This window comes from Anas acuta, chromosome 9 (genome assembly GCF_963932015.1).
Source record: "Anas acuta chromosome 9, bAnaAcu1.1, whole genome shotgun sequence".
NCBI lineage: Eukaryota > Metazoa > Chordata > Aves > Anseriformes > Anatidae > Anas > Anas acuta.
Window position 1 is genome coordinate 24,220,191 of NC_088987.1, and position 23,094 is coordinate 24,243,284.

The window sequence follows — 23,094 nt, forward strand, 5'->3', positions numbered from 1 at the left end:
AATAAGGTCGCCCCTGAGCCTCCTCTTCTCCAGGCTGAACAAGCCCAGCTCCTTCAGCCGCTCCTCATAGGACTTGTTTTCCAGGCCCCTCACCAGCTTCATCGCCCTTCTTTGGACCCGCTCAAGCACCTCAATGTCCTTCTTGTAGCGAGGGGCCCAAAACTGAACACAGTACTCGAGGTGCGGCCTCACCAGAGCCGAGTACAGGGGGACGATCACCTCCCTAGCCCTGCTGGTCACACTGTTTCTGATACAAGCCAGGATGCCGTTGGCCTTCTTGGCCACCTGAGCACACTGCTGGCTCATATTCAGCCGACTGTCCACCATCACTCCCAGGTCCTTCTCTGCCTGGCAGCTCTCCAACCACTCATCTCCCAGCCTGTAGCTCTGCTTGGGGTTATTGTGCCCCAGGTGCAGGACCCGGCACTTGGCCTTGTTGAACTTCATGCAGTTGACCTCAGCCCATCGGTGCAGCCTATCCAGATCCTCCTGCAGAGCTTTCCTACCCTCGAGCAGATCGACACATGCGCATAGCTTGGTGTCATCTGCAAACTTACTGAGGGTGCACTCAATGCCGTCATCCAGATCATTGATGAAGCATCTGTATGCTTTAAAAACTCTAAGCACTGTACAAACTGCAAAAAACACATACCACACATTTAAAGAAAATTTATCTAAATGTTGATATTTTTATTTGTTTGTTTGTTTTTTAAAGGTCTTGTTTTTGAAAGATATGGAGCAGATCTTATATTTTTCTGGACAGCAGCGAATCTGAACGTAAGTATTGCAGTGGAATTAGTTTCACTGTGATAAGAATAGCATCTTGGTTATATGCATATTTCATGTATGTTTTCTGTGATCAAAATCCAGCACTGTCCTACCTACCAGGTGCCTATAGCAAGAGCAAAGAGCAGCCTGTCCTTTGTGAGGACTGCAGGTCTGAAGCCTCACTTGCAAAGTGTGTGGCTAAGGAATGAAGCAACACAGAGAAGGCTCCAGCCAGGAGACAGAGCAAGAGCAACAAGCCCAGGCTGTGGGGAACTTCGGAGCCAAGTTGTCCTCTCTCGCCCACCCTGTTGTTCTTTTTTGTTATTCCGGGGGTCCCTACTAAAGTGTCTCTGTTCAGCCTGGTAGCTCCTAGCAGCCCAGACAGCATCTGCTCTGGCTGTGGGCACCAACTGCATCTCCTCTCTACCTCGCCCCCCTCCCATGCTGCACACCCATGGCTTCCTAGCAGTACGTGAGTATGTGGGGAGAATGAGTCTACCTATTTTGGGAATCCCTGCATAGTGGCTTTCAGTCGCAGGGGTGTGAGGAGACAGAGGGAGGAAAAGGGAAAAGAAGGTGGGAGACTGCTGCCTAAGCCAGGGGAAAACAGCACGTAGTGACTGTGTGGCTTTAGGGATCTGCGAGCCTCCACCAGCAGTATGAAAGACTCAGGGTTACAAATCTGTCCACCCAGTACACTTCTGTCCTGCTCCTGATCTTCTCTCCTTGTGCCCTCAAATGTGCCTTCCTTGCTACAGGATAGGGAACACCCATGGCACCTTAAATCCTTCCTCTCTCCTTCCCTCACACATTTACAAAAGGATTGCAGAACTGTGCTCAGGCCTAAGATGAAAGGGACAGAGGGAGCTTCTCTGAAAGTGGGCAAAAATGACCAGAAAGACAAGGGTAACGTGCTGCAGCATGTGGTTTACTTAATGTAGTTTACTGTTAATTATTTAAGATAAATAATGAGTTTCCCCAGTATATATCTGCACCTAATGACAGCTGTAATTGTAACAACAGTTAATAACTCCCACATTTGCATACAACCAGAGCTACCTCATTACAATGAAAAAATGTCTGATAGTTCCTTTTTAATATTATTATTTGTCTATCCTTTCCAGCATGAAATTTCCTCAGATTTCTGCATCTCACTGCTTCCTTTCCTCTTTCCTCTTCCTCTCCCATTAAGCCAAGGGCATTGACAGGTATTGTCAGTTACTAACTGTACGTGATTGCTACTATACTATTGCAATATGTTATAAATAGCATAGATTCAGCACAGTTCATTCTGAAAAAAGTATCTTTAGAGATGACCTTTGAAACACTAACTACATCTTTCTTGTTTTTGCCTCTCACAGCAGGCAAAAACAAGATCATGATGCTCTTAATTTGGTGCACTTTATTAATTACAAAAGAGTACAGAAGCTGAGCAGTAAGCAGAGGATTTAAACAATGAAGTGGATAATTAAAAAGGATTAATGAGGTGGATTAAATAAAGGGATTGAAGCCAAATGGAGCGCAAATTTTTGAAACATTAGTGGCCCTAAACCCCTAGCATCCAAGGACACTTTCCTCTTTCCATTTTTATGCTTTCTTTTTACCCAGAAGCATCAGTCTCTTTCAAACCAGGTTTATTAACACAGTCCCAAGAGAGCTGAGCATATCTAGCCTCTCCTCCTGTGGCACTAAGTGCCCCTTCTATCCAGCACTAGTTCCCAGCTGGTCTGCTTCCAACTCATTGTTGCACCTGTTTTCACTAGCACATTAAAAACAAAAACATAGCAAAGCAAAGCAAAACAAACAAACAAAGAAACAAAAAAAACACACCTCCCCCTCCCCCAACCCCTAAAGGAGGTCATGAAACTAATCCTGTGCTCGTACAATCTGCTGAAGTGGTTTTCAATAAAACATTAAGAAAGATGGAGGAAAACGATTCTACTGGGATTGTGAAACAATAGAAACGTGCCTAATCCACCTCTAACGCTTCCTGGCCTCAACACTGCTCCTTCCTGTGGAAAGGCTTCTCCGTGTGAGGCAAGTTTGGAGCACAACAAATCCTAGAAAGACTGAGGGAATTGTCCCCAGTTCCTGCTGTCAAAGAATGAGCTTTATTTCTCCCTCCTCGTCTTAAACTGGCAGCGATTCTACTTCAGATTTCTGCAGAGTTTTGGGGCAGCCAGAGGAAATGGTGCGGTGCAGGTGGTGCCAGGCATGGAGAGCCATCCTCGGGGGGCAAGGCGAGCGGCGAGCTGGTGGTGCTGTGCAAGCAGTAGGGATAGCAAACGCTTGCTGTGGTATTTAAATTAGGTTCCCCTCTGAAGGGAGCTCAATAACATCGGACATCTTTTAATCCTTAACTCCCAATCCATTACCAGATCATTTTTGCATACTTAATTGGAGAGTAAAGCAATTTGTATCTACATAATTATTTGTATTAGTTGGCTATTTTTGGCATGATTCATGAAGTAGAAATTATAAGTATCATGATACTGATATCACTGCCCATTCTGACCTGGGGAAGCTCACCTGTGGAGAGTGCAGGTTTCCCTGCAGGTGGCTCCAGGTTATTTTCCCTTGTCAATTACTAATATAAACAGCAGGTCGGAGTTTGGGCCCACCCCGTACTGAGCAGTGTGGGGCCAGCCCTCCGGTGCTCGCCGAGCCGCGGGGGAGCAGCTCCCGGCACGGCCGCCGGGCGGTGCTGCGAGGCGGTGCCGCTCCGGGAGCCCCGGGCCGGGACAGCGCCCTCGGCCCCTGCGGCCCCTTGCGGGTGCCCGGCGAGGCCCCACCGCAGAGCTCAGCGGCTGCTTTCCTCTGGGGCGCTGCCTCCTGCCCACCGGCTGCCTGCCTGAGGTACGGGATAGCTTTTCCTGGTGTCTGTGCTGCTGGACTTAGGTAGCGATCAAGATTTTCCATTTCTGAGTGAGATATTTCTCCTTTTTGAGCTCCGAAGTGATTGTTGTTTTTCATAATGCAATTAGTTCCGGTAATATAAGTGCTCAGCCCTTTTTGTTGTGATCTATTTGACAGTAAGTTTCAGGGCCTGTGCTATTGACAGTAGCTTCTCTGTAGCTATTGTTGTGTCATCTCCAATTTGTATCTCTCCCCATACTGCCAAAGCTGATGTTCCCAGATCCTTTAACGTCCTTGAGCTTTCAGCACCTGTGTGTTTCTGTGATGTATGGAACAAGAACCATAAAAAGACTCACATCTAAAACTGCTACCTTCAGGACAGCTGCTGGCTGAGTAACGTGTTCTCTTCAGATCATCTTCCGGAGAAGCTGGACGCATGCCTTCTGCAGTCAGTGAGGTTTCCTGAAGCTCTGGAGTCAGCCTGAGGAAGATGTGCAGGTACAATCTAATCTAGAAGTAAGGGAAGCAGAGAGGCCTATTTCCATCCTTCGCCAAGACGCAGATTAACCTCATACCAAGTTCCAGGTATATGAATAGTCTCTTTAAAAGCAACAGAATTACTTCTACACTTACAATTAAGCATGTGTTTAGGTACCTTCATGAAGTGAGGTCTGTGTGCTTTGTTACCTCAGCAGGTCATTGTCCACATTCCTTCGTCCTCCTCTAGTGTGTTATTTCCTCAGATCTTTTTTTTTTCTTTCTTCTGTTATGTTATGTTCTGTTTTCCCTTGCACTGCTCTTTAAATTCTCAACTCCCTTCAATTTTTATGCTTGTGCTCTTTTTTTTTTTTTGTAATCCTTCTCACACTCTTTCTGCTTTCTTTTGTGGTTATTGTAGGCCCTGCTCCCCTCTGTAGCTTACAGGATGGTAGGTGTTGGGAGTTGGTGGATTCAAAGCTTTCATTCATTTCTGCACACCTACCATCTTTTTCTTAAGTATTATCTCAACCCCAGCATCTTTCATGTCATGATGAAAACCCCTGAAAACATGGAATGTGAGAATCATGTGAAATGTGATGCATCATAATCCCCATTTAAGCAGTGTTCAATAAAAAAGTTGCTATGGTGCTGTGCTATCAAGCCCAGGAACAGGGGATCTGCTGTGTTTTCCTTTTCCTGATTTATTCCTGGGCTTTTCTCGATGTGATGTAGTGTTTTGATATTGTTCAGACCAGTGTTGTTTCTGTTTCAGTTTGTTAGATGTTTAGGGGCAAATCTCACCTCTAAATTGCATGACCGTGCACTGCTCAGTGTCTGGAAACAGAGCGGTGGTTGAAGAGAGCTGTGTAGACCAGAGCACTGGGCTCTGCAGCCATGCAATGCACTGTCTATTCTGCACATGCTGATCTTGTGTGAGACCTTCCCATACATATTCCCAACACATATTTGGGGCCACTTCTGTGCACCCAGAGCACTACAGACATGCAGCATGACCACCCTGCAGGCCTTCTCAGCAAAGTCCTTGTCCTGTCTGTGCCACAAGCTTCTGCCTTCAGTGAACAGGTTACTTGGTGGCTAGGTGAGCTGTTCCCTACTGTCATCTCTCAAAGTCTTGCAGGAAGATGTCTGGTGATGGAAAAAGACCCCATATGATTACTATTCCTGTCCTCTCAGGGGCTTAGGCAATGCAGGTCAATGTTTTTTATCTGAATAGAGATCCCTCCTGTCAGGGTTTCTCATTGTGACTGTGTCCTTCACAGCGGCTGTGAGCATTGCTGGTGCCTCTCCAAAACGCACAGGCCCATGCACGCAGGCTGGCGCAGGCAGCGGATGTGCCCAGGAATAGCTGCTGAGGGACAGAAGGGTGTCAGGTGGGTGTGGGCTGTCAGGGCTCCCTGACTGACTGCCTCACTGCAGCTGGTTGCTAAGCAGGTTTGGGTTGCCTAGCAACTTCATTTGGGATTTTCTCTGCTAATGTGAAAGCAGGAGACCCAGATGGGACACAGACACCACTAAAGCCCCAGGACTGCAAGTGATGTGGGAGTGCAGCCCTATTAGTGGGCTGCTCCTGGCTCTCCACTGAAGAGGTATCTTGGGGACGGGCTCTGCTCATAGCTACGGGCACGGCCTTTACCCAAGATGTTCTGCACCTTTGGGCATGGGAAGCTCCGGGAAGCAAGGGGTCCTCCCTTGTCTTGGGGTCCTGTTGCTGGTGTTGTGGGCGCAGAAGGCAGATGGGCACCCTTTCCACTGGGGCCCTGCCACTGCTGGCTCTCCCCTGTGATGGGGTGATGCATGGCACTGTTGTGGCTGTGTTGTTCCTTCATGTTCTTCGCAGAGCTCCCACATAACCCATTATTTGTAGATATCTACATGTAGTTCCTTCTAGGTCTCCTGTACTGGGTATAAGATGCTGCTCACGTGTGTTACAGTATCCATCTGTGTACCTGCCTCACCTTACTACATGAACTTTGACTGCAAAGAAAAATAACTGTCAGGGCTGGATTTTTGCCAGGGCCAAGGCTGAGGCAGTGCCACGGCTGGCTGTACCTCTGGGAGGTGTTATTTGCCCTAAGCTGACGGTGGTGGGCTTTTGATCGTGTTGGCTTTAATTCTCACACCACTTTTTACCACTACAATAGAGAGAGGAAAAAAATAAAAAACACATTTATTTTTCAATTTTTTAACCGGTTTCGATCAAGGCTGTGCCCTGCCACCGGGTGCAGGTCACGGTGTGATCCCGCAGTGCGGGGCCGCTGCGCCGCCATAGCAGGGGGCGGCCGCGCACCGCCGGCGCTGCCCCGCGACATGGCGGCCGCCGCGGGGGGGGGGGGGGGAAAGGCGGGCCCGGGCCCTCCCTCTCGGCGACTCGGCGCTCGGCTCGCCGCCCTGGGCCAGCCGGGCTCTTCCTTGGGCATCGGGGGATCGGCGCTCGCTTCCTCGCCGCCGGGGCTGAGCGAGGGGAGAGGCAAGATGGCGGACAAGGCGCCGGGCGGCTCGCAGAAAGGCGGGGGCAAGGTGAGGCCCTGCCCGCGGGCACCCCGCGGCTCCGCCGTCCTGGGGGGGGCTCGGCCGCGGCCTCTCGGCCTGGTGGCGGGGCCCGGGGGCGGCGGGGCCGCCGGGCGCGACTGGACGCGAGGTGCGCGGCCTGCTCCGCGCCTGCCTGCGTTGGGGGGGGGGGGCGGCGGGAAGGGGCCGGGGCTCGGGCTCGGTTGTCCCGGGGCCGTCTGTCGGGAGGGGCCGGCGGCAGCTGCCGGCTGGGAGCAGCGGGCCCCCGCTGAGGGGTGAGGGGTGATTGGGGGGCCCGGCGGGGGTGCTCGGAGCTCCTGGGGGGCCTCGGGGCTGCCCCGAGTGCTGGGGGTGCCCCAGCGCCTGGCCGCAGCCCCCCCCCGCTGCCGGCCCGCACCGCGCCTGTGGGGGTGTCCGGGGCGGGCTGGTGGCGGGGGGAGCCGGGGCCCGCGCTGTCCTCCCGATCCGCGGTGAGAGCCCGCATGTCGCAGCGCCGCCGTGGTGCTCCCGCTCTTCCCGCTCCCCTGCTCCGTTTCCCATCGTTTTTCTTGGTCGGGTGTGAGGAAACCCGAGCTGCGCAGGGCTCCTGGCAAACTGCAGGGCCGCGCGCTGAGGGCGGGGCAGCGGCAGCGCGGGGCTCCCGGCCCCCGGGCCCCCCACCCGGGCGGGCAGAGGGCAAGAGGCGGCTTGGGGGCAGGCTGCAGCTGGCACTTGGAGCACTGGCCATCGCCCTCTGCAAAATCATTGCCCTCTGGAAAATCATCTCATTTCTCTCTGCCTTGTTACAGTTTTTAGGCCAGAAATATGTAACTCTTTTTCCTGACAATTCTTCCCATCTTCTTTTTTGTTATATGAGTGTGTAAAGCAGTCAAGGGAGAAGCTGTGTTTTGGCTCAGGAATTTCTAGTCAGTTATGTAGGAGTCGTAGGTTTATATATGTATACATATATATATATATATATATATATACACACATGCACACACATTTTTTTTATTCAGTTAAAACTTCTTTTCTTACTTTATTTTTTTCCTTTTGCTACTAGGAAATGAGCTCAAATTTAGTTATGAGAGTATCTACACGTTTACCTGGTAGTTGGTTGTCATTAGAGTAGGGGAGCTTTATTTTTGTTTCCCTTTTTTGATCTATCGTGAACGTTGTCAGGAGACATTTTCTGGATCTTGCCTTTTGCTTGGAACTGCAAGCAAGATCTGGACAGAAAACTTTCAAAGCAAAGTAGACCTTAATTTATTGAAAGAAGCTTCCAGGGAATAAGATATCTTGGGATTTGAAGTATAATTAGTTATAGAACAACAATTTATTGATTACTGTAACCGACAACGTGGTACACAAAACTGACTCAGATAGGATCCCTTTCTTTTTACAGTTACACCATAGGTTTTTTCATTTTGTCAGTGTAGTATTTCTGTACTGATGATATTCTTAAAGTACGTAGTAGTTAACTTACAAGAATTGTTTTCTATCCCAAATCTCAGTTTTGCAGGGAGATGTGCAAGCACCTCATTCTTCCTATGAAGTCATCCCACTATGTCAGCGGGACTTCTAGGAAGTGTCAAGTCAAACCAACATGCATGCTAATTTTTTGAGGCCTGGAGCCCTTGAGGACGTCCTGTGCCATACTATCTTTGTGCAGTTCCCCCTTGCCCCTCAGTCTCTTGTTACTTTAGAGGTATATGCTGTGTTTCTGGTAGACCTTCTCGTGCTTTACTTTCTAGGTCTTGTTTTGTGTTACCAATATTATTACATGCGGCAAAGAAAAAAGTGGTAGTGCATATGTGCACTCGTGAGAATGTGTTGAAAAGCGAAATACATGCCTAGGTCTTGGGATTTGTGTCCTTCAGCCTCAACTTTGTAATTGTCTTTGGGGAGGTGGGGTTGTCTTTTTTTTTTTGTTTGTTTTGTTTTTTAAACACATGGATACATACAGTGCGTATATCCATATAGATATTTTTCTAATGTCTGCAGAAGTATGGGGGAACTGAGATTCATATTTTAACTATGAAGATCGAGTAATTGTGTTTTTAGTTGTGCCTGAGTGAGACTGATGAAGGTGTGAAAAATCTAAACAAGTTACCATTTTCCTTGATTTCTTCAAGTAATTATTTATGAAACATTTTGATTTAAAAAAAAATCGTTAGCAAAATCAGAGTTGTAGGCACTGTTTCTTTTGGGGCATCGTGGTTTTTACAAGTTACAAGAATGGTAGTTCTTGCAAAACATGTCTCAGACTCCATAGGACATATTTCAGAGGCAATTTCAATATGTGCCCTTGCTGGCTGCCAGCCTGCCTCCTGGGAGGAGCAGAGTGTGGTTTTACTTTCTGCACTCTGTAAAGTGCTGTGGCCGAGCAGCTGGAGGCCTTAGCACTTGCAGGAGGATATGGTTTCTCCTCTTCGGAACGTGTGGGGTTTGTTTTTTTGGGTTTAGCATCCAAGTACTGGTCTGGGATGTCTAACCAGTTTTATGGTGTAAAATCAAGTTTATTTCAGTCTATTTGATTCACTATTTGAAAACTTTATGTGGAGATAGTAGAGGTCCAGGAGCACACCATGCCCTCATTGCAGTGGTGGTAGCTTTTATAATACCATGAACTTCTAAATAAATTTGACAATCTCTTATGTGAAATGTGTCGTAAGAGCATCAGCTATTACTTTGTCACTTTGAGATTAGAATGGCAAGACATGTGCATGAGATATCCAGAAATTTAAATAGGAACAAATAACAAAATTAAGGAAAAGGAAATGGAGGCAGCCCAAGACTGTGCCAGAGCTTAGTGTAGGATGTAATTCTAAAATGGCAAATTCTGATTCTGTTCAATTATTATCTCGATGTGATGAAACATACCTGCTTGGGTGATTCTGCCAGTTTCTTATTTCATCGTCTGAGAGTAGTGACTGGATTGCGTATCTGCTGTTCTTGCGTATAATGCACCGCACAAATCGGGTACCGGGTGGCAGAGGAGATTATCCACTTGGACCAAGCTGTAGGTTTCCCAGTTTTCATTCTATAAAATGTTTTAACAGTGTTACCTAATCTTAAATGTATTTCATAAGCATTTTGGTAATACGTTAATAAAACGTTGAAGAACTATGACTGCTTGCCTGTGGACGGACAGCTTCCATTGGTAAGTTAGAGTGTTTGAAGAGCAGTGATGTAACATCTGTGCAAATATGGTGAATTCCAGCTGGGTGTCGTATTCTGCAGGACGGTGACACGCATGGTCTTTAGCTCTCCCTGTATTACTGTTCAGCCTGTGATCAAGAGCAGGAGAGGCAGAAGGGTGTATCTGGTTAGATGGATATGTCAGTGGAGGTGTTTTTTTCGTTTCCTCTCTGGCAGTGACAAGTTAAATATTGGCAGCTCCTGTTCATCTCTGTTTAAGGCACTAGTGGAAGAGCACTCCGTGCAAGTACTTCAGAGAAACAATTTTCTGTTTTCTTTTGTGTGCCCAAGTGGTGTCTAAGTAGTGAATATTAGTGTACTAGTCTAGTAAGTGCAAAGAATAAACAGGTTAGCTATAAAACTTAATTCACAAGTGTTTGTAAACATTTACAAACGTGTGCCTTTTCTTGGTGGCAGTGCTGACACCAACTGCTCCCAGCCTCATATACTCCTTCCCTCCTAGACACTGTCCTCTTTAGATGGCTTGGCATAATTCTGGGGGGAAAGTGAGGGCAGCCTGCTGTGCAAAGGAACTTGACTTGGCCAAGCCTCCCCAGCTCTCTCTTTCTTAAGTGACAGTTAGATGGGAAGAGTGATATGGTTCAGCATGGCTCCATCTCCAGCTGCCCGGTGTGGGGGCAGAATCCAAGGAAGGTGTTGAAATGGGGCAGGAGTGTCTTATGCCGGAGTTCCTTACAAACACTGTGCCCTTAAGCTACGAGTTTCTGCAGAGTAGGGCTTTTATTTTGCACTCAGGCTTGCAGCCCTTGGAGTTGTAAAGGTAGCACCCAGCATTTGGATGGCTGTGGGGTTTGGCTGCTGGTTTTCTTGGCAGCTTTTGTTGCTGTTTGATGTTTTACTAAATGGCATCAGTACTAACTTAAAAAAAAAAAAAAAAAAAAAGCTTTTGTATAGTATATTTTAAACATTTTTGAAATGATGTGATCATGTCAATTTTACATAGAGATTGTTAAATTTGGGGAAACTGTGAAGAGCTAGACTTGTGGGCACTTGACATTGCTGGCAGGGAAGATTTGGAAGAGCAGTCTTTTCTGCTTGCTTTGGGAACTGCTGTGGAGCTGGAGGAACATTGAAGTGTCAGAATCTGAGATGGGGGGGGGGGGTCTCCATGTTGGCTTCCTGATATAAATTTGTGATAAATTTCATTTATATGGTCCTTTCAAGATTTTTTCCCCCCCCTTTGAAGGTTGAGTAAATTTGGCTAGATGGAGTAGCGTCGTTCTGAGTGAGCTGACCTCCGGGACTGTGATGTGACAGGGCTGGGTGACTGGAGTGCCATTAAGCAGCCTGCACTGCTGCTGCAGGTATGCTGGCATGATCCTTGGAGGGGCCCGTGCGGCGAAGGGATCTGAAGTGAGCCAGCTGGGAAAGAGGCCATGGTGGTGTGTTTTTTTAGAGAAAAATGGTTTCATGCAGAGTGGTAGTGGCAGTGAATTGGGAGTGAGGCCCTTTGTTTATGCTGGCCATGCTACTGAAAGGTCTACTCATCAAATAGTTCCTGGCAGTGTTTGGACCGCGAAGGAACTGTCCTGGTATCTCAGAAATCATCAGCTGCTGAGGAGGGCTTTGCGTATGTTTCTTTCAGCAGTTCATTGAGCTGCTTAACATCATTAGAAGGGGAAAAAGGAATCTTCCTGTGGGTTTCAATACAGGTGGGCAACGTTATCTAAAATGCTTGTCCTTGTGAGGACTCACAAGCCTGTGTTACTCTGTTAACTCTGCTGATGCAACTCTTGAGGAAAAAAATTGCTCCTTTCATCCAGGCGGTGCAGCTGGATGCAAAGTGCAGTGCTGTGAGAATTAGTTTTTTTAATCACGGTTATTTACAAACTGGCAGCTAATGATGCTTAATTTTGTCAGGAAATATTTCACTGTTGTGCTTCAGCATGGGTACAGATGCTTGGATGGTCCAAAGCAGTACTACACTTACATGAACTAAATTTATCGGTGGGATCAGAAGGCCTTAAAAATAAGAACTGTTTGAGGAGGAGAATAACATGGCTTTGCCAAGCTGCTAGCTACCACAGGAAAAAACTTGGTCTGCGTATTTACTGGAGTCAGCTAAAGCTGCTTTTAGATGTGCTTGGAGGGCCCCGTGATTCTTCTGCCTCAGGGGCTTGCAGGCTCCTGCTGGTCGGGCTGCAGGCCTGCTGCTAGCCCGCTGAATTTCTTGCGTGCTGCCATGCCCTGGAAGCCTCTCACAGCAGTATCTGATGGTTTCTCGGGAAACAGACTTAGTGTCTGGTAAATTTTTGTGTCCCCATCCTCAGAATGTCATTTATCATGTCTTAAACATCATTGTGTTGAGCTTCCATACTGCATGTTACTGTATGTGTTGCCTTACTTAGTGCCAGCCATGTAAGCAGCACCCAGTGCCTGTCCTTGTTCGAAGGTATGGCTTTCCAAAACTTCTCTGATGGAAGAGAGAAAGAGATTTGAGAAACATTAACTTCATTCTGCTGTTGCCAAAAAATGCCCAACAACCTCCTTCCCCCCAAGCATTATGTCTTGACTTCTCTTAGTACATACACTAAGAAGATGGCACTGTATCAGCCCACCTTTGAGAGAAACCTTTCTAATCACAAGTTTTTTTAAAGGCTGTCATTTTAATTGATGCGTTGGTTGCCTCAGGGTGGTGGAGTGCAGTTTTCAGTCTTGGAAGTTCTTTTGCCTGGTGTCTGTTTTTCACCTGCGATGTTGTGCTATACATTCATCAACCCTCAGGGAAGGACAGGTTTCCTGGAGCTGCATCTTGGCAGTACATAGAATTGTGGATAGCAGATCACTGACTGAGTGCCACGGGCAGTTGTGGATCACAAGAAAACCCCACACCAAATGCAGAGCAAAGTTTGCAGAAAGTGATATTAGTAAAATATGCTTGTGGTGTTTGCTTCTACCTGTGTTTTAATGAACCGTTAGTGGTACGTGTGAGCTGAATTTTTTCTTTTGTGCAAAGGTGTGAATAATGTATAGTGTTGCAGGTAAGTGGATTTGGGAGAGTAAAACAGATTTTTTCCTTTTTCTTTAAAAATACGTAATTTCTTAGGAGTCTTTTGTCTCATTTTTAAAGGTTGTACCTTTTTTTCTCTCTGTCTCCCACTCCCCACCTCCCCATTTGTGGACTTCATGCCAGTTCTTGAACTGCTCTCTGCCACACCATGTTTTCTATACTGAGTTGACTGTAAAATGTAGGAACGTACTTGTAGAAAGGTAAATGTCTGTCTGAGTTGAAGAAAGAAAAAATGATGGGAAATGGCAACAGACTTTAGATTTTTTTTTCTAAAGTAGCATCTGGTGCTTTTGGAAGACTGGAGATGAGCACAGGATAATACTATTTCTGGTAGAAAACATAAATACCTGGTTATAACAAGTGCTAATGTTTCGTAATTAGCGAACAGATTCTGGCTAAGGAAAATCTTTTGTTTTTAACTTTAAATTTCAAACCAGATAAGGATTGTGCATCAAGCAGTTTCATCTTAACCGTGGAAATTGTATCAGGTTTCTAGAATTTGGGCATTGTATAGTCCTGTGTGCTGGAGTTTGCACTGCTTCAACTTCATTAAAAATCTGCTTTAAAAAGAATCTGTGCAAATTTTATACATATGGTGGTGTACATATTTGGTAGCCTAGAATTGATTTTAAAATAAGAGGAGTGAATATAAATATTTTTTTTGTTCTGTAAGCATCTCGTACAGGATGTATAGTAGTACAGAACATCTAGTATGCATACCACAGAATATAGAGTACATGTGTAGTTTAAAACTTGTTAAGAATCATCTAGGTTGAGTACTGTCCCAAGGCATTGGCAGCTCAGCGTTTGCTGTTAGATCACTCAAATTTCAGAAGACTTCAGTATGTGGGGAATACAGTGTGCTTGCCTGAAAAATAAGCAAGTTGAAAAAAGCTGTGAAGTTTTAAATAATTGAATTCCAATTTTTAATTTTCAGTGTATTAAACGTGACAGTTCTGCATACGTTAATTCTATGCATTTTAAAAATTTCAGTTATGGTTTAATTTAGAGTAATAAAGATAGTTGATGAATATTCACAAATTGGATTTAAATTAGTGTTCTTGAGATGGCCGTCTTCCATCTACGTACCTCATACTAAGAGCAGTTTAGGGAATGATTTATAGTAAGGCAAATATGATCAAGCACTTTCCGCAATCTTGAATGACAACTTTCGGAGATTCAGTGCAACAGACTTAATTTTTTCCATGGAATGGTGTTAATGGCAAGATTGTAAAACTGAGCTGTGGAAATGTACATGTTTTTAATGGTAGCACAAAATATCTATTGTTAATTCCTTTTTTTGCCTTATATTGAAATTGTAAATGCTATGGCAATGTTCAGCTGTGTCATTTAAAATATTTGTGTGTATCTTTACTCTTGTGTATTTGGACCTTGAAGTTGAAATCAAAATCACATTCAAAGAAATTAATCAGAAAAAAAAAAGCACTTGTTTGCCGCCTTCATTTCTTTTTCTGTGCCTCACTTCCTTTGCATTCTCTCTCTAGGTCAGATTGCCAGATGCAGTACATAACACTGGATCTGCTGATACACATGTAAGTCCAAAAGATTAAAAAAAAAAACACAAACAAACACAAGAACAACAACAACAACAAAACAAACCCAGAAACTCAAAATAGGCCTGTCCTTTAGAGAAAACAACTCATTGTAGATACACTCTGGTGCATTTGGTATGTAACCTGTAGGTGGCTGTAATGAAACATTTTTTATATTTGAAAATACTCCTTGAAATTTTTTTAAAAAACACTAGTGTAAAAATCTGTATGTTTTTCTTATGCTGAAGAATAGTGCAGAATACAAGCTGATTAGTTACAAGAGTCAGTGCATATTAAAGTTGACTTTTTTATCATGTACAGTTGGCTTCTCTCACAAATGAGATCAAATGGCCCTAATTTAACCCACCGTTTTAATTTATAATGGAATATGTTTAAAATATTCTAATAGAATAGATTTAAATGAATAATAAGAGCGTTAATGCCAGACAAATCATCAGTGGTGTAGATCTTCTTCAAGATGTTATCTGACATATGACACAGTCAATTATAAGCTGTTAACTTTCTTGTAAGATAACATTATTCAAGTTGTGATAGTAAAAACTTTTCATTAAGAAGTTAGTTCTGTTTCTTGTCTTGCTTCACTTGATATAATTTGGAAAATTATTCTCGAAACACTTCTGAATATTTATTGTCTAAAACCGGGTTTTCAGTACTTTATGCCATCTTGCAGTTAACACAGTGTTATGCTTGATGTGAATTTGATTTCATGCAATGATTGGGTTGCTTAGCTAGAAGTTCGCTCTTGCTTCCATCATTTGCTTTACTCCTTTCATTATGTAAAGGAAAATCCATATGGTAAAGGAAGAAAGTCTCTAAGTTTTGTATAGGTCTGTTGTTAGTAATTTTGTGAAGCTGCATATGGTTAATGCTGTAACTGCCTTCTGGAATGTAAATTGCAGGTTCGATCCTGTTCATTGTATATTGCTCTGGCCACTTGGAAGGTCTTTTTGAGATGATTCCTAAAGAGTTAGTGCCAGACCTCATCTGGCTGCTTCCATTATGTGACTATAACATAAACTCGTGGTTGATTTGCAGGTATCCTGTACCATTACTGTGAGGCTATTTGCAAATGACAGGATAAGCCTTGAGTAGGAGCATGGTGTTTGTATTTGTCTGCATGTCTGTACCATAGCAATGTGCCCACATTTTGCCAAGGTTCTGTATTCCTTGTCATCCTGAAATACAAGCTATCTTTCAGGCAACAGGAAAATGGGATTTTATTAACTTTCAAAACACATAGATGGATGAAAACCTGCTGATAAACCTGTCACAGCAGCTCATGTTGACAAACATAGCATCATAAGCCAGATGACTCCAAAGACAACACTGCATTAATTTGTAACTGATAGTTCTCCTTTTAATTAGGAATTAGGAAATGTTTTTCAAAGGAATACAAGCAATTTTGGTCATATGCTTCACCTTCACCTTATTTGTTGTGATGTGTTATTATGATGAGCTGATTTTTTTTAACAATTACTGTGAAAGTGGTAGTTTTGAGCATCCCTGACAGCTGTGTCAGTGCATAAAAATATTTTTTTAACATGGAGGATAATCGATTATGTTCTGTTCTTTTGGGGCCTTTTTCTTATTCTTTTGCTAGTTCTTTATGAGCTACTGTGTTAAACTAGGAATTTCCAGATAAGTTTCTTTTTCTTTTCCTTCCCATTGCCCATGTCTTCTGAACTTTTTTTTTTTTTTCCTGTTTTTGCTCTCCCAATGCTTTACCATTTGTTAATTGCCCAAATAGACTGTTACCTGTAGTCCTTTTTTAATCAGGGTTTCAAGAAGGGAGCAATGCAGATTAAGTTATCCAAAATAGAAGGAATCTAGGATTTAAGTGTGTTTTTTTTTTTTGTTCATTTCTTTGCTTTGTTTTAACTAGTAGAAGTAAATGTCAAGAATGTTTTCCTATTCAAGCAAAATTACTTCTTTGAACCTTAAAGTACAAAATAAGTTTATTGTCCATTTAAGTCTTCACTTACACATGTTTAACTTTGCACAAACATTCCTCCAGCCTGAGTAGTCAGAACTTGTAGAGCATTTCTTTTTTCCCCTTTTTGTGACGATCAAAAAGGAGTTGTGGTGCAAAGCATATTTTCCAAGAATTTTAGAAACTGTGCTTTGCATTGTGGTAAGGTCTCAGGCTCTTGCAGCAAGTACCTGTCACTTTTGTCTGAGGCGTCTGAATAACACATTAAAAGCTTTCTCATTTAAACAGAGGTAATTAGTTTTTATAAAACACAGATTTATTTATTTATTTTTAAATATATTAGATATTGGCAAGTTTAGAAGTAGAGGTAGCCTTTTATTTTGTTTTCCAAACATATGAAATGGTTGTCATATTGAGTCACTTAGAAAGTTTCTGGTCTTGGCCGAAGAGGACAGTAACATTATATTTTGTTTTACAAACAGTTTGTTTTTCTTATTCCTTCTACAGCCTCTAATGGAAAGTAAACTTAAAGCATTCAGTATTGGTAAAATGAGTGCTGCCAAACGGACTCTGAGCAAGAAGGAACAAGAGGAATTAAAAAAGAAGGTAATGGTATACCATGAAAATGTTGTTACATATTCAGAGCTGAAATTAGTTTTCTGGTAGATTATAACCAGCTTCATCAACAGCTTTATTTTGATTTAGATAATTATAGCTTTCTAAGAATGAAAGGGAATTGTATTTTACATATTTAATTTGTTCTTCGGGTCCATGGGGATGGGGAGCAGGCTTGCTTCTCTCTGTGGCAGTCTGAAGTGCTGAATTACAGCAATCCATTGAGTATTGTACTACTCAGATTGAAGACAGACATTGCCTTATATTATTTCCTGTTCTCTGTTCTCTATCCTTAGATTTCAGTAGTTAGAATGAGTACCTATTGTATCTGGAATTGTTTCAGTACATGTCCTTGTTGTTTTGCAAAACACATCTTTGTCTAATGACTTATTATAGGAAAAATCAAAATGATTAAAATTTGATACTGAATTTTGGGACGCTCAGGAATATCTGAATGTTAGGAAATACGTATAGTTGCCAACGTGAAAGTTCTGAAAATCTTGGTCTTTGGATATTACAAACTCAACTTGTTCTGTACTTCAGTGGGATTTATCGTGCTACATTTTTGAAAATACTAGTGTAAAGAAACACCAAGGTGCTTAATTTAGTTTGTCTCACTCAACTTTATTAAGCCAACCACTCTCATAATGTTGGTTTTTCGTATCATCTCTTCAGTGTTCAGCTGCCAAGTAAACACTTGTAAATGAATAGTCATATGTGAGCACACAGACCTTATTTGCTTTAAGTATTATATACTGTTTTCTTCCCACAGTCCTCAAAAATTTGAATTGTTTTGTCTAAAATTGAAACTCATTTGATAGAGTTTGTAGCATGAACTTCAGAAAATAAAAAGGAATATAATATAGCTAATTTAAGAATAGCTGTCATTGGATGTTCTGTGATGATAGTAAATTGATTAACATCTGCTCTGTAGGAGGATGAGAAGGCTGCTGCAGAAATTTATGAAGAATTTCTTGCTGCCTTTGAGGGAAGTGATGGTAATAAAGTGAAAACATTTGTAAGAGGAGGAATCGTTAATGCATCTAAAGGTATTACTAATCTTTTTGTGTGTGGTTGCGGTAGATCATTTGGCTTTGAGTAAAGATGGAGATTGGTTTTGAATTGCATTTTAAAATTAATATATTGCATTATAAGAAGTCATGGAAACTTGATACTGAAATTTCTTTCTTTAACTTACTTGGTAGTTTGCTACATGATTTGTCCTTTAAAATTCATGGGGAAAAAATGCTTTGTTTTAAAATAACTGATCTTTGTTCTTTATTCTTCATATTAAAAGATGAGGTTAAATTTCAGAAAGAACAACGTTTCTAATGAACTGTGTTGTACACTATTAGTTAATATAATTTGTTTTTAATTTGCCTTTAATTTCAGAGGAGCACGAGACAGATGAGAAACGGGGTAAAATCTATAAACCTTCATCACGGTTTTCAGATCAAAAAAATCAACCAAGTCAGCCATCAAATGAGAAGCCTCCATCCCTCTTAATGATAGAAACCAAAAAGCCTGTAAGTGTCTTCTTTGAATGTTAACTCTCTACTCTAGGTAGTATTTTGAAGTGCTTAGAAAAGGGTCTGTGCGATTTTTGCAGAGTAGTATTATAGTCACACAATAAAAGAGAGTGGAAACTTTGATTTGCTTAATCCCATAGAAAATAACAAGAGGATAAAATTCAGAGATCTGGTAGACATGTATCCAGCATGATATACCTGATACTGCACTTTGTTTTGGGTGCTTCATGTTTTCAGTGTGTTCCTGCTAATTGACTTACGTATACAGATTTGGTGACTGTTGTAAAGTAACAACCTCCAGTCCAGAGAATTTGGGATTTTAGAAGCAATTCTTTTTGCTACCATCTGTTTTTAGTTCTTTAAAGCTTACCAAAACAAAACAAAACAAAACCAACCAAACAAAAAACCCATGACCATTTGTGTAATTGATACAGAGTATTTTTGGAATAAGCTTTTTGGGTGCTAATATTGGAACAGTTCCCTTCAGCTCTTTGGGTTCTACCAAATAAGTCCTAGAACTTGTGAGTTTTTCAGACTGAACACCTTTTTATTTTATTTATTTTGTCTTCTGAGTGGTTTGATATACTTTTTTGATCTTAAACTGAGATTTCATCATAAAGTACTGGAAGTGTTACCTACTAACTTAGTTTTCAATTCAGGTGATAGTTACATGTGATTACTGTTACTACTGTATGTGTATAATATGTAATTAATGTCTTAGAAATCTTTGAAAGAGCTTACTACAATTCTTAAAGTTACATGAAACTTGATACTGCGTGCTAGGGTGGGAAATGAGCTATAATGTGATATTTGTGGGTAATCCCATCCTAACTTTCCTCCAGCTTTAAACAAAAATGAAATTTGGAATAATGGGGTGATAACTGCATGGCAATTTTTATTTTCATTGTATGTAAAGCTCTGCACTTACAGAAATTAATTGTAGTTTTTTATCATTCTGAGTTCTGTTTTGTCTTATGCAAGTATTTGTACTGTAAGAGTATTACTGCTTTTCAAATTTGTCATAAATACTTATGAGATAATGCAATCAGTTTACTCACTTGCCCTGTCCAATGGTGATTGAAGATAATGAGGTAAAAATGATTTTATTTATTTGGCAGACCCTCCCCAAAAACAAACAAAAACAAACAACTTTGCCTGGGGTGAGTAGGAAGTCCAGTTTTTCCAAAGCTGTAGTGTGTAACACAATAAATATTTTGTATGTCTGCCTATTGGAAACGTTTTCATTTAAATTTGGTTATATAAAAACAATGTTGTAGAAGATAAAAGTTCACGAGTTAGTTGAGGTGCATATATTACAGTAAAAAAGAAAAAAGAATATATTCTTTATCATTTAAAAGTTCTTTTCTGAAGACCTTTGGCTGTTTTTTGAGTAACTCTGTCTTCAGACCTGTATTTATATCTGAAAAGAAGCAAGAAAAGTAAATTATTTTCACATAGAATGTTTGCCTGTGGATAAAAATATTCGAATATATGTATATACACACATACGTAAATTCTTCTTGTATATACGTGTGTGTGTGTGTGTGCATAAGTACACACACATATCAATTTAATTAGAGCATGAAGGTTTGTTAGGAGAGCAATCAATTTCTGTTATAAGTTTTTAAGTGAACCAAACTGACAAAACACACCACAGGTATTTTATATTTGTGTGTTGTAGACAGTGTTATATCAGATATGCTTCATGGTAGTAGTCAGAAGTAACAAAGTTTAGTTTAAGCTGTCCTTAATTTTATATTTTCTAGCTGTGTTTGCTAGCATTCAGTCTTAATGTTTTCACGTCTGTTTCCTTTTATTTTCTCCTGTAGTTTACTTGGTTTTAAAGCTGTAGGTAAAATATGCATGAAAATTTTCTAAAATTTTGTTACACAATTATCACTTATATGTTTTTGTTTAATTTCATGTGCTCAAATGTTGGCTGATGTATCTTTAATTTTAGCCTTTGAAGAAAGGAGAGAAGGAGAAGAAAAAGAGTAATTTGGAGCTTTTTAAAGAAGAGTTAAAGCAGTAAGTTTCACTAACTGTTTCTGTAAGTAAAGAAGGAGGAGTGGGGTCTGGCTCCTAGTTTTTACAGGCAATGTTTAGGATCATTCTTGCTAACCTGTTTCCCAATGTCCCTGCTCCCTAAAAGGCTTGTGGCATGGTACGACTTCGTTAGTGACGGCAATGATACTTCTAAAGAGGTCGTGAAGCTGCACTGGCAGATGCTTGTTACAGGTTTATATGATTTGTGTAGATAATTAGTTGCCATCTGATTAGCTTTTTGGTGTTCTTTGATGCTTTTCCCTTTTTGTTACCCTGATTGGTGCTAGGAAGAGTTTGCCATTGTTGCTGTAAAAGACTTCTGTTCTAAAATGAAGCATCAACCAGAGCCTTTAAAAATGATCAATAAACAAACAGTAAAGCCCAGTCTGCTATTTGGAATGAATGGATTTCTCTGCATTTCAGAGGCATTTGTCAGATTATGACCATTGAAACTATTCATTACTACCTTCCTAATCAGAAAAATATCCAGAGCGGTTAAAATAATAATAATAAAATTACAGTATTTCAAAGATCAGAGTAAGTGAATGACTGGCTATGTTTCTACTGCTACCTAAGTTGATTTTGGATCAGTTCATGTGAATGAAAACTTTGTTGATTTAGCCAGCCATCCAGCTACCCAGATTAAAAAAAAAAAAATGGAAACCCAGGTTTGTTTCTTTGCCAGTTGCTGCCATTACATTACTTGGAATGCAATTCTGTTATAAATTAGCCAGTGTGAGCCTATAAATGATAACACTTACGAACATGGCATCATGCATTACTTAAGACTAAAGTAGGTATCATAAGGGATGAGTGTGTTTGGGTTTTGCTGTTTACTTAACTTTTGATAAAGAGTTTGGTAGCAAATTTAAATGTCTATCAGAATCAGGAAGAGCGAATTTTGTGTCTCTAAAAGTATATCAAGAGGAACTGTGGTATATGATTGAGCTTTTATATTGTATCACAAATGCGACTTTTAAATTAACATTTAGAGATGTACTTCTCTTGCATAATTAAAAAAAAAAAACAAGCTGAATTATGCTTCAAAAAGCAGATTCTTTCCCTTTTAAGCATATAAGGCAACAGAAGAAGATAACGTATGGAGTATAACCAAATACAATATATTTGTCTTGACGTTAGACACAGAAAATAATGTCTATGTTAGAAAGCAAGAGGGACTGCATTTTAAATCCATAAATTATTTATTACTTCATGTAAATGAATTGAATTGACAGTCTTGTATTGCTCATAAGTAATATCTTTGTTACCAGGGTTTAAGACCCAATTACAAAGAACCAAGCAGTTACTTGTGTGCTAGTGTGAGTGCTATCGTTAGAGGTATAAACAGAGATGAGGTCTTGTATGTACTGGGAATGGTCAAATGGAGTTGTCTTATCGTTGTAAGAGGTGACAGCCTGCAGAGAGAGAACAAGGTTTAGAAAAAATAGTAGAAGTAGACACTGAGGTGTTGTCTGCATCTTGAAAAGTCATCTGAACAGTCAATGATCTGTGTCATTTAAATGTGGAATTCAAGTCCCTCTTTCAGAGAGTACTTCTCATTTCTGATCTCGTTTAAAAAAAAAAAAAAAAAAGCTTCTCAAACTCTGTCAGTTCTGTTTGAGATTAAAATGCCCTGACAGTATGAATGAGGAAGCATGCAGCTGGAATAATTCTGGTGGTTAGATTCCACTTGATTAACCAAAAATTAAATCCTACTGGCCATGTGAAGTTTTTAACAAGCTCATTGTTTAATAAATATTAAACGTTTTCATATTTCTAAAGATGATTGTTTTTAACAACTTTTTAATATTTCAGTTTTTATTACTTACATTCAACTTGTTTTGTAGAATACAAGAGGAGCGTGATGAACGACATAAAACAAAAGGTAGATTGAGTCGTTTTGAGCCACCCCAGTCAGATTCAGATGGCCAGCGTCGTTCAAGTGAGTAGATGTTGTTTTTTTAATGTTGGTTTGGCCTGCAAGATTTGTTGACTAAAATATATGTACTTTCTATTTATTTAGTGGATGCTCCTTCAAGAAGAAACAGATCATCTGGTGGTAATATAGATTCTTTTCTCATTCAGTATAATGTTGTCACTTCAATGTGTACCAAGGATTATGACTTTATTTCCCCCTTCTATCACTGTAGTACTGGATGATTATGCACCAGGATCACATGATGTTGGAGATCCAAGCACAACAAATTTGTATCTTGGAAACATTAATCCTCAAGTAAGTTGGAGCTATGCTGTGAAGCATAGCTTTGGCGTATTTGGGTCCAGCTGAAATTCTTAAAGTTCAACAAGGCCAAGTGCCGGGTCCTCCACCTGGGGCGCAATAACCCCAAGCAGAGCTACAGGCTGGGAGATGAGTGGTTGGAAAGCTGCCAGGCAGAGAAGGACCTGGGAGTGATGGTGGACAGTCGGCTGAATATGAGCCAGCAGTGTGCTCAGGTGGCCAAGAAGGCCAACGGCATCCTGGCTTGTATCAGAAACAGTGTGACCAGCAGGGCTAGGGAGGTGATCATCCCCCTGTACTCGGCTCTGGTGAGGCCG

General features: G+C 41.6%; 1 protein-coding gene across 6 annotated transcripts in view; it reads left to right on the forward strand.

Moving 5' to 3' along the window:
* The first annotated feature begins 4,028 nt into the window (after positions 1–4,028).
* The window catches only part of U2SURP (U2 snRNP associated SURP domain containing), a 46,984-nt gene continuing 27,918 nt past the window's right edge, over positions 4,029–23,094 (forward strand). The window contains exons 1-10 of one of the 6 annotated variants that reach the window (XM_068692826.1): positions 4,029–4,209; positions 14,350–14,397; positions 16,856–16,954; positions 17,898–18,012; positions 18,356–18,489; positions 19,611–19,652; positions 20,453–20,520; positions 22,386–22,480; positions 22,562–22,597; positions 22,689–22,771. In XM_068692826.1, the coding sequence (XP_068548927.1) occupies positions 16,862–16,954; positions 17,898–18,012; positions 18,356–18,489; positions 19,611–19,652; positions 20,453–20,520; positions 22,386–22,480; positions 22,562–22,597; positions 22,689–22,771 (666 nt within the window). In that variant the 5' untranslated portion in view covers positions 4,029–4,209; positions 14,350–14,397; positions 16,856–16,861. Of the gene's footprint in view, positions 4,210–6,501; positions 6,643–14,349; positions 14,398–16,855; positions 16,955–17,897; positions 18,013–18,355; positions 18,490–19,610; positions 19,653–20,452; positions 20,521–22,385; positions 22,481–22,561; positions 22,598–22,688; positions 22,772–23,094 lie in introns of those variants that run through there. The other 5 variants (XM_068692825.1, XM_068692821.1, XM_068692822.1 and 2 more) reach the window with 5 other exon arrangements.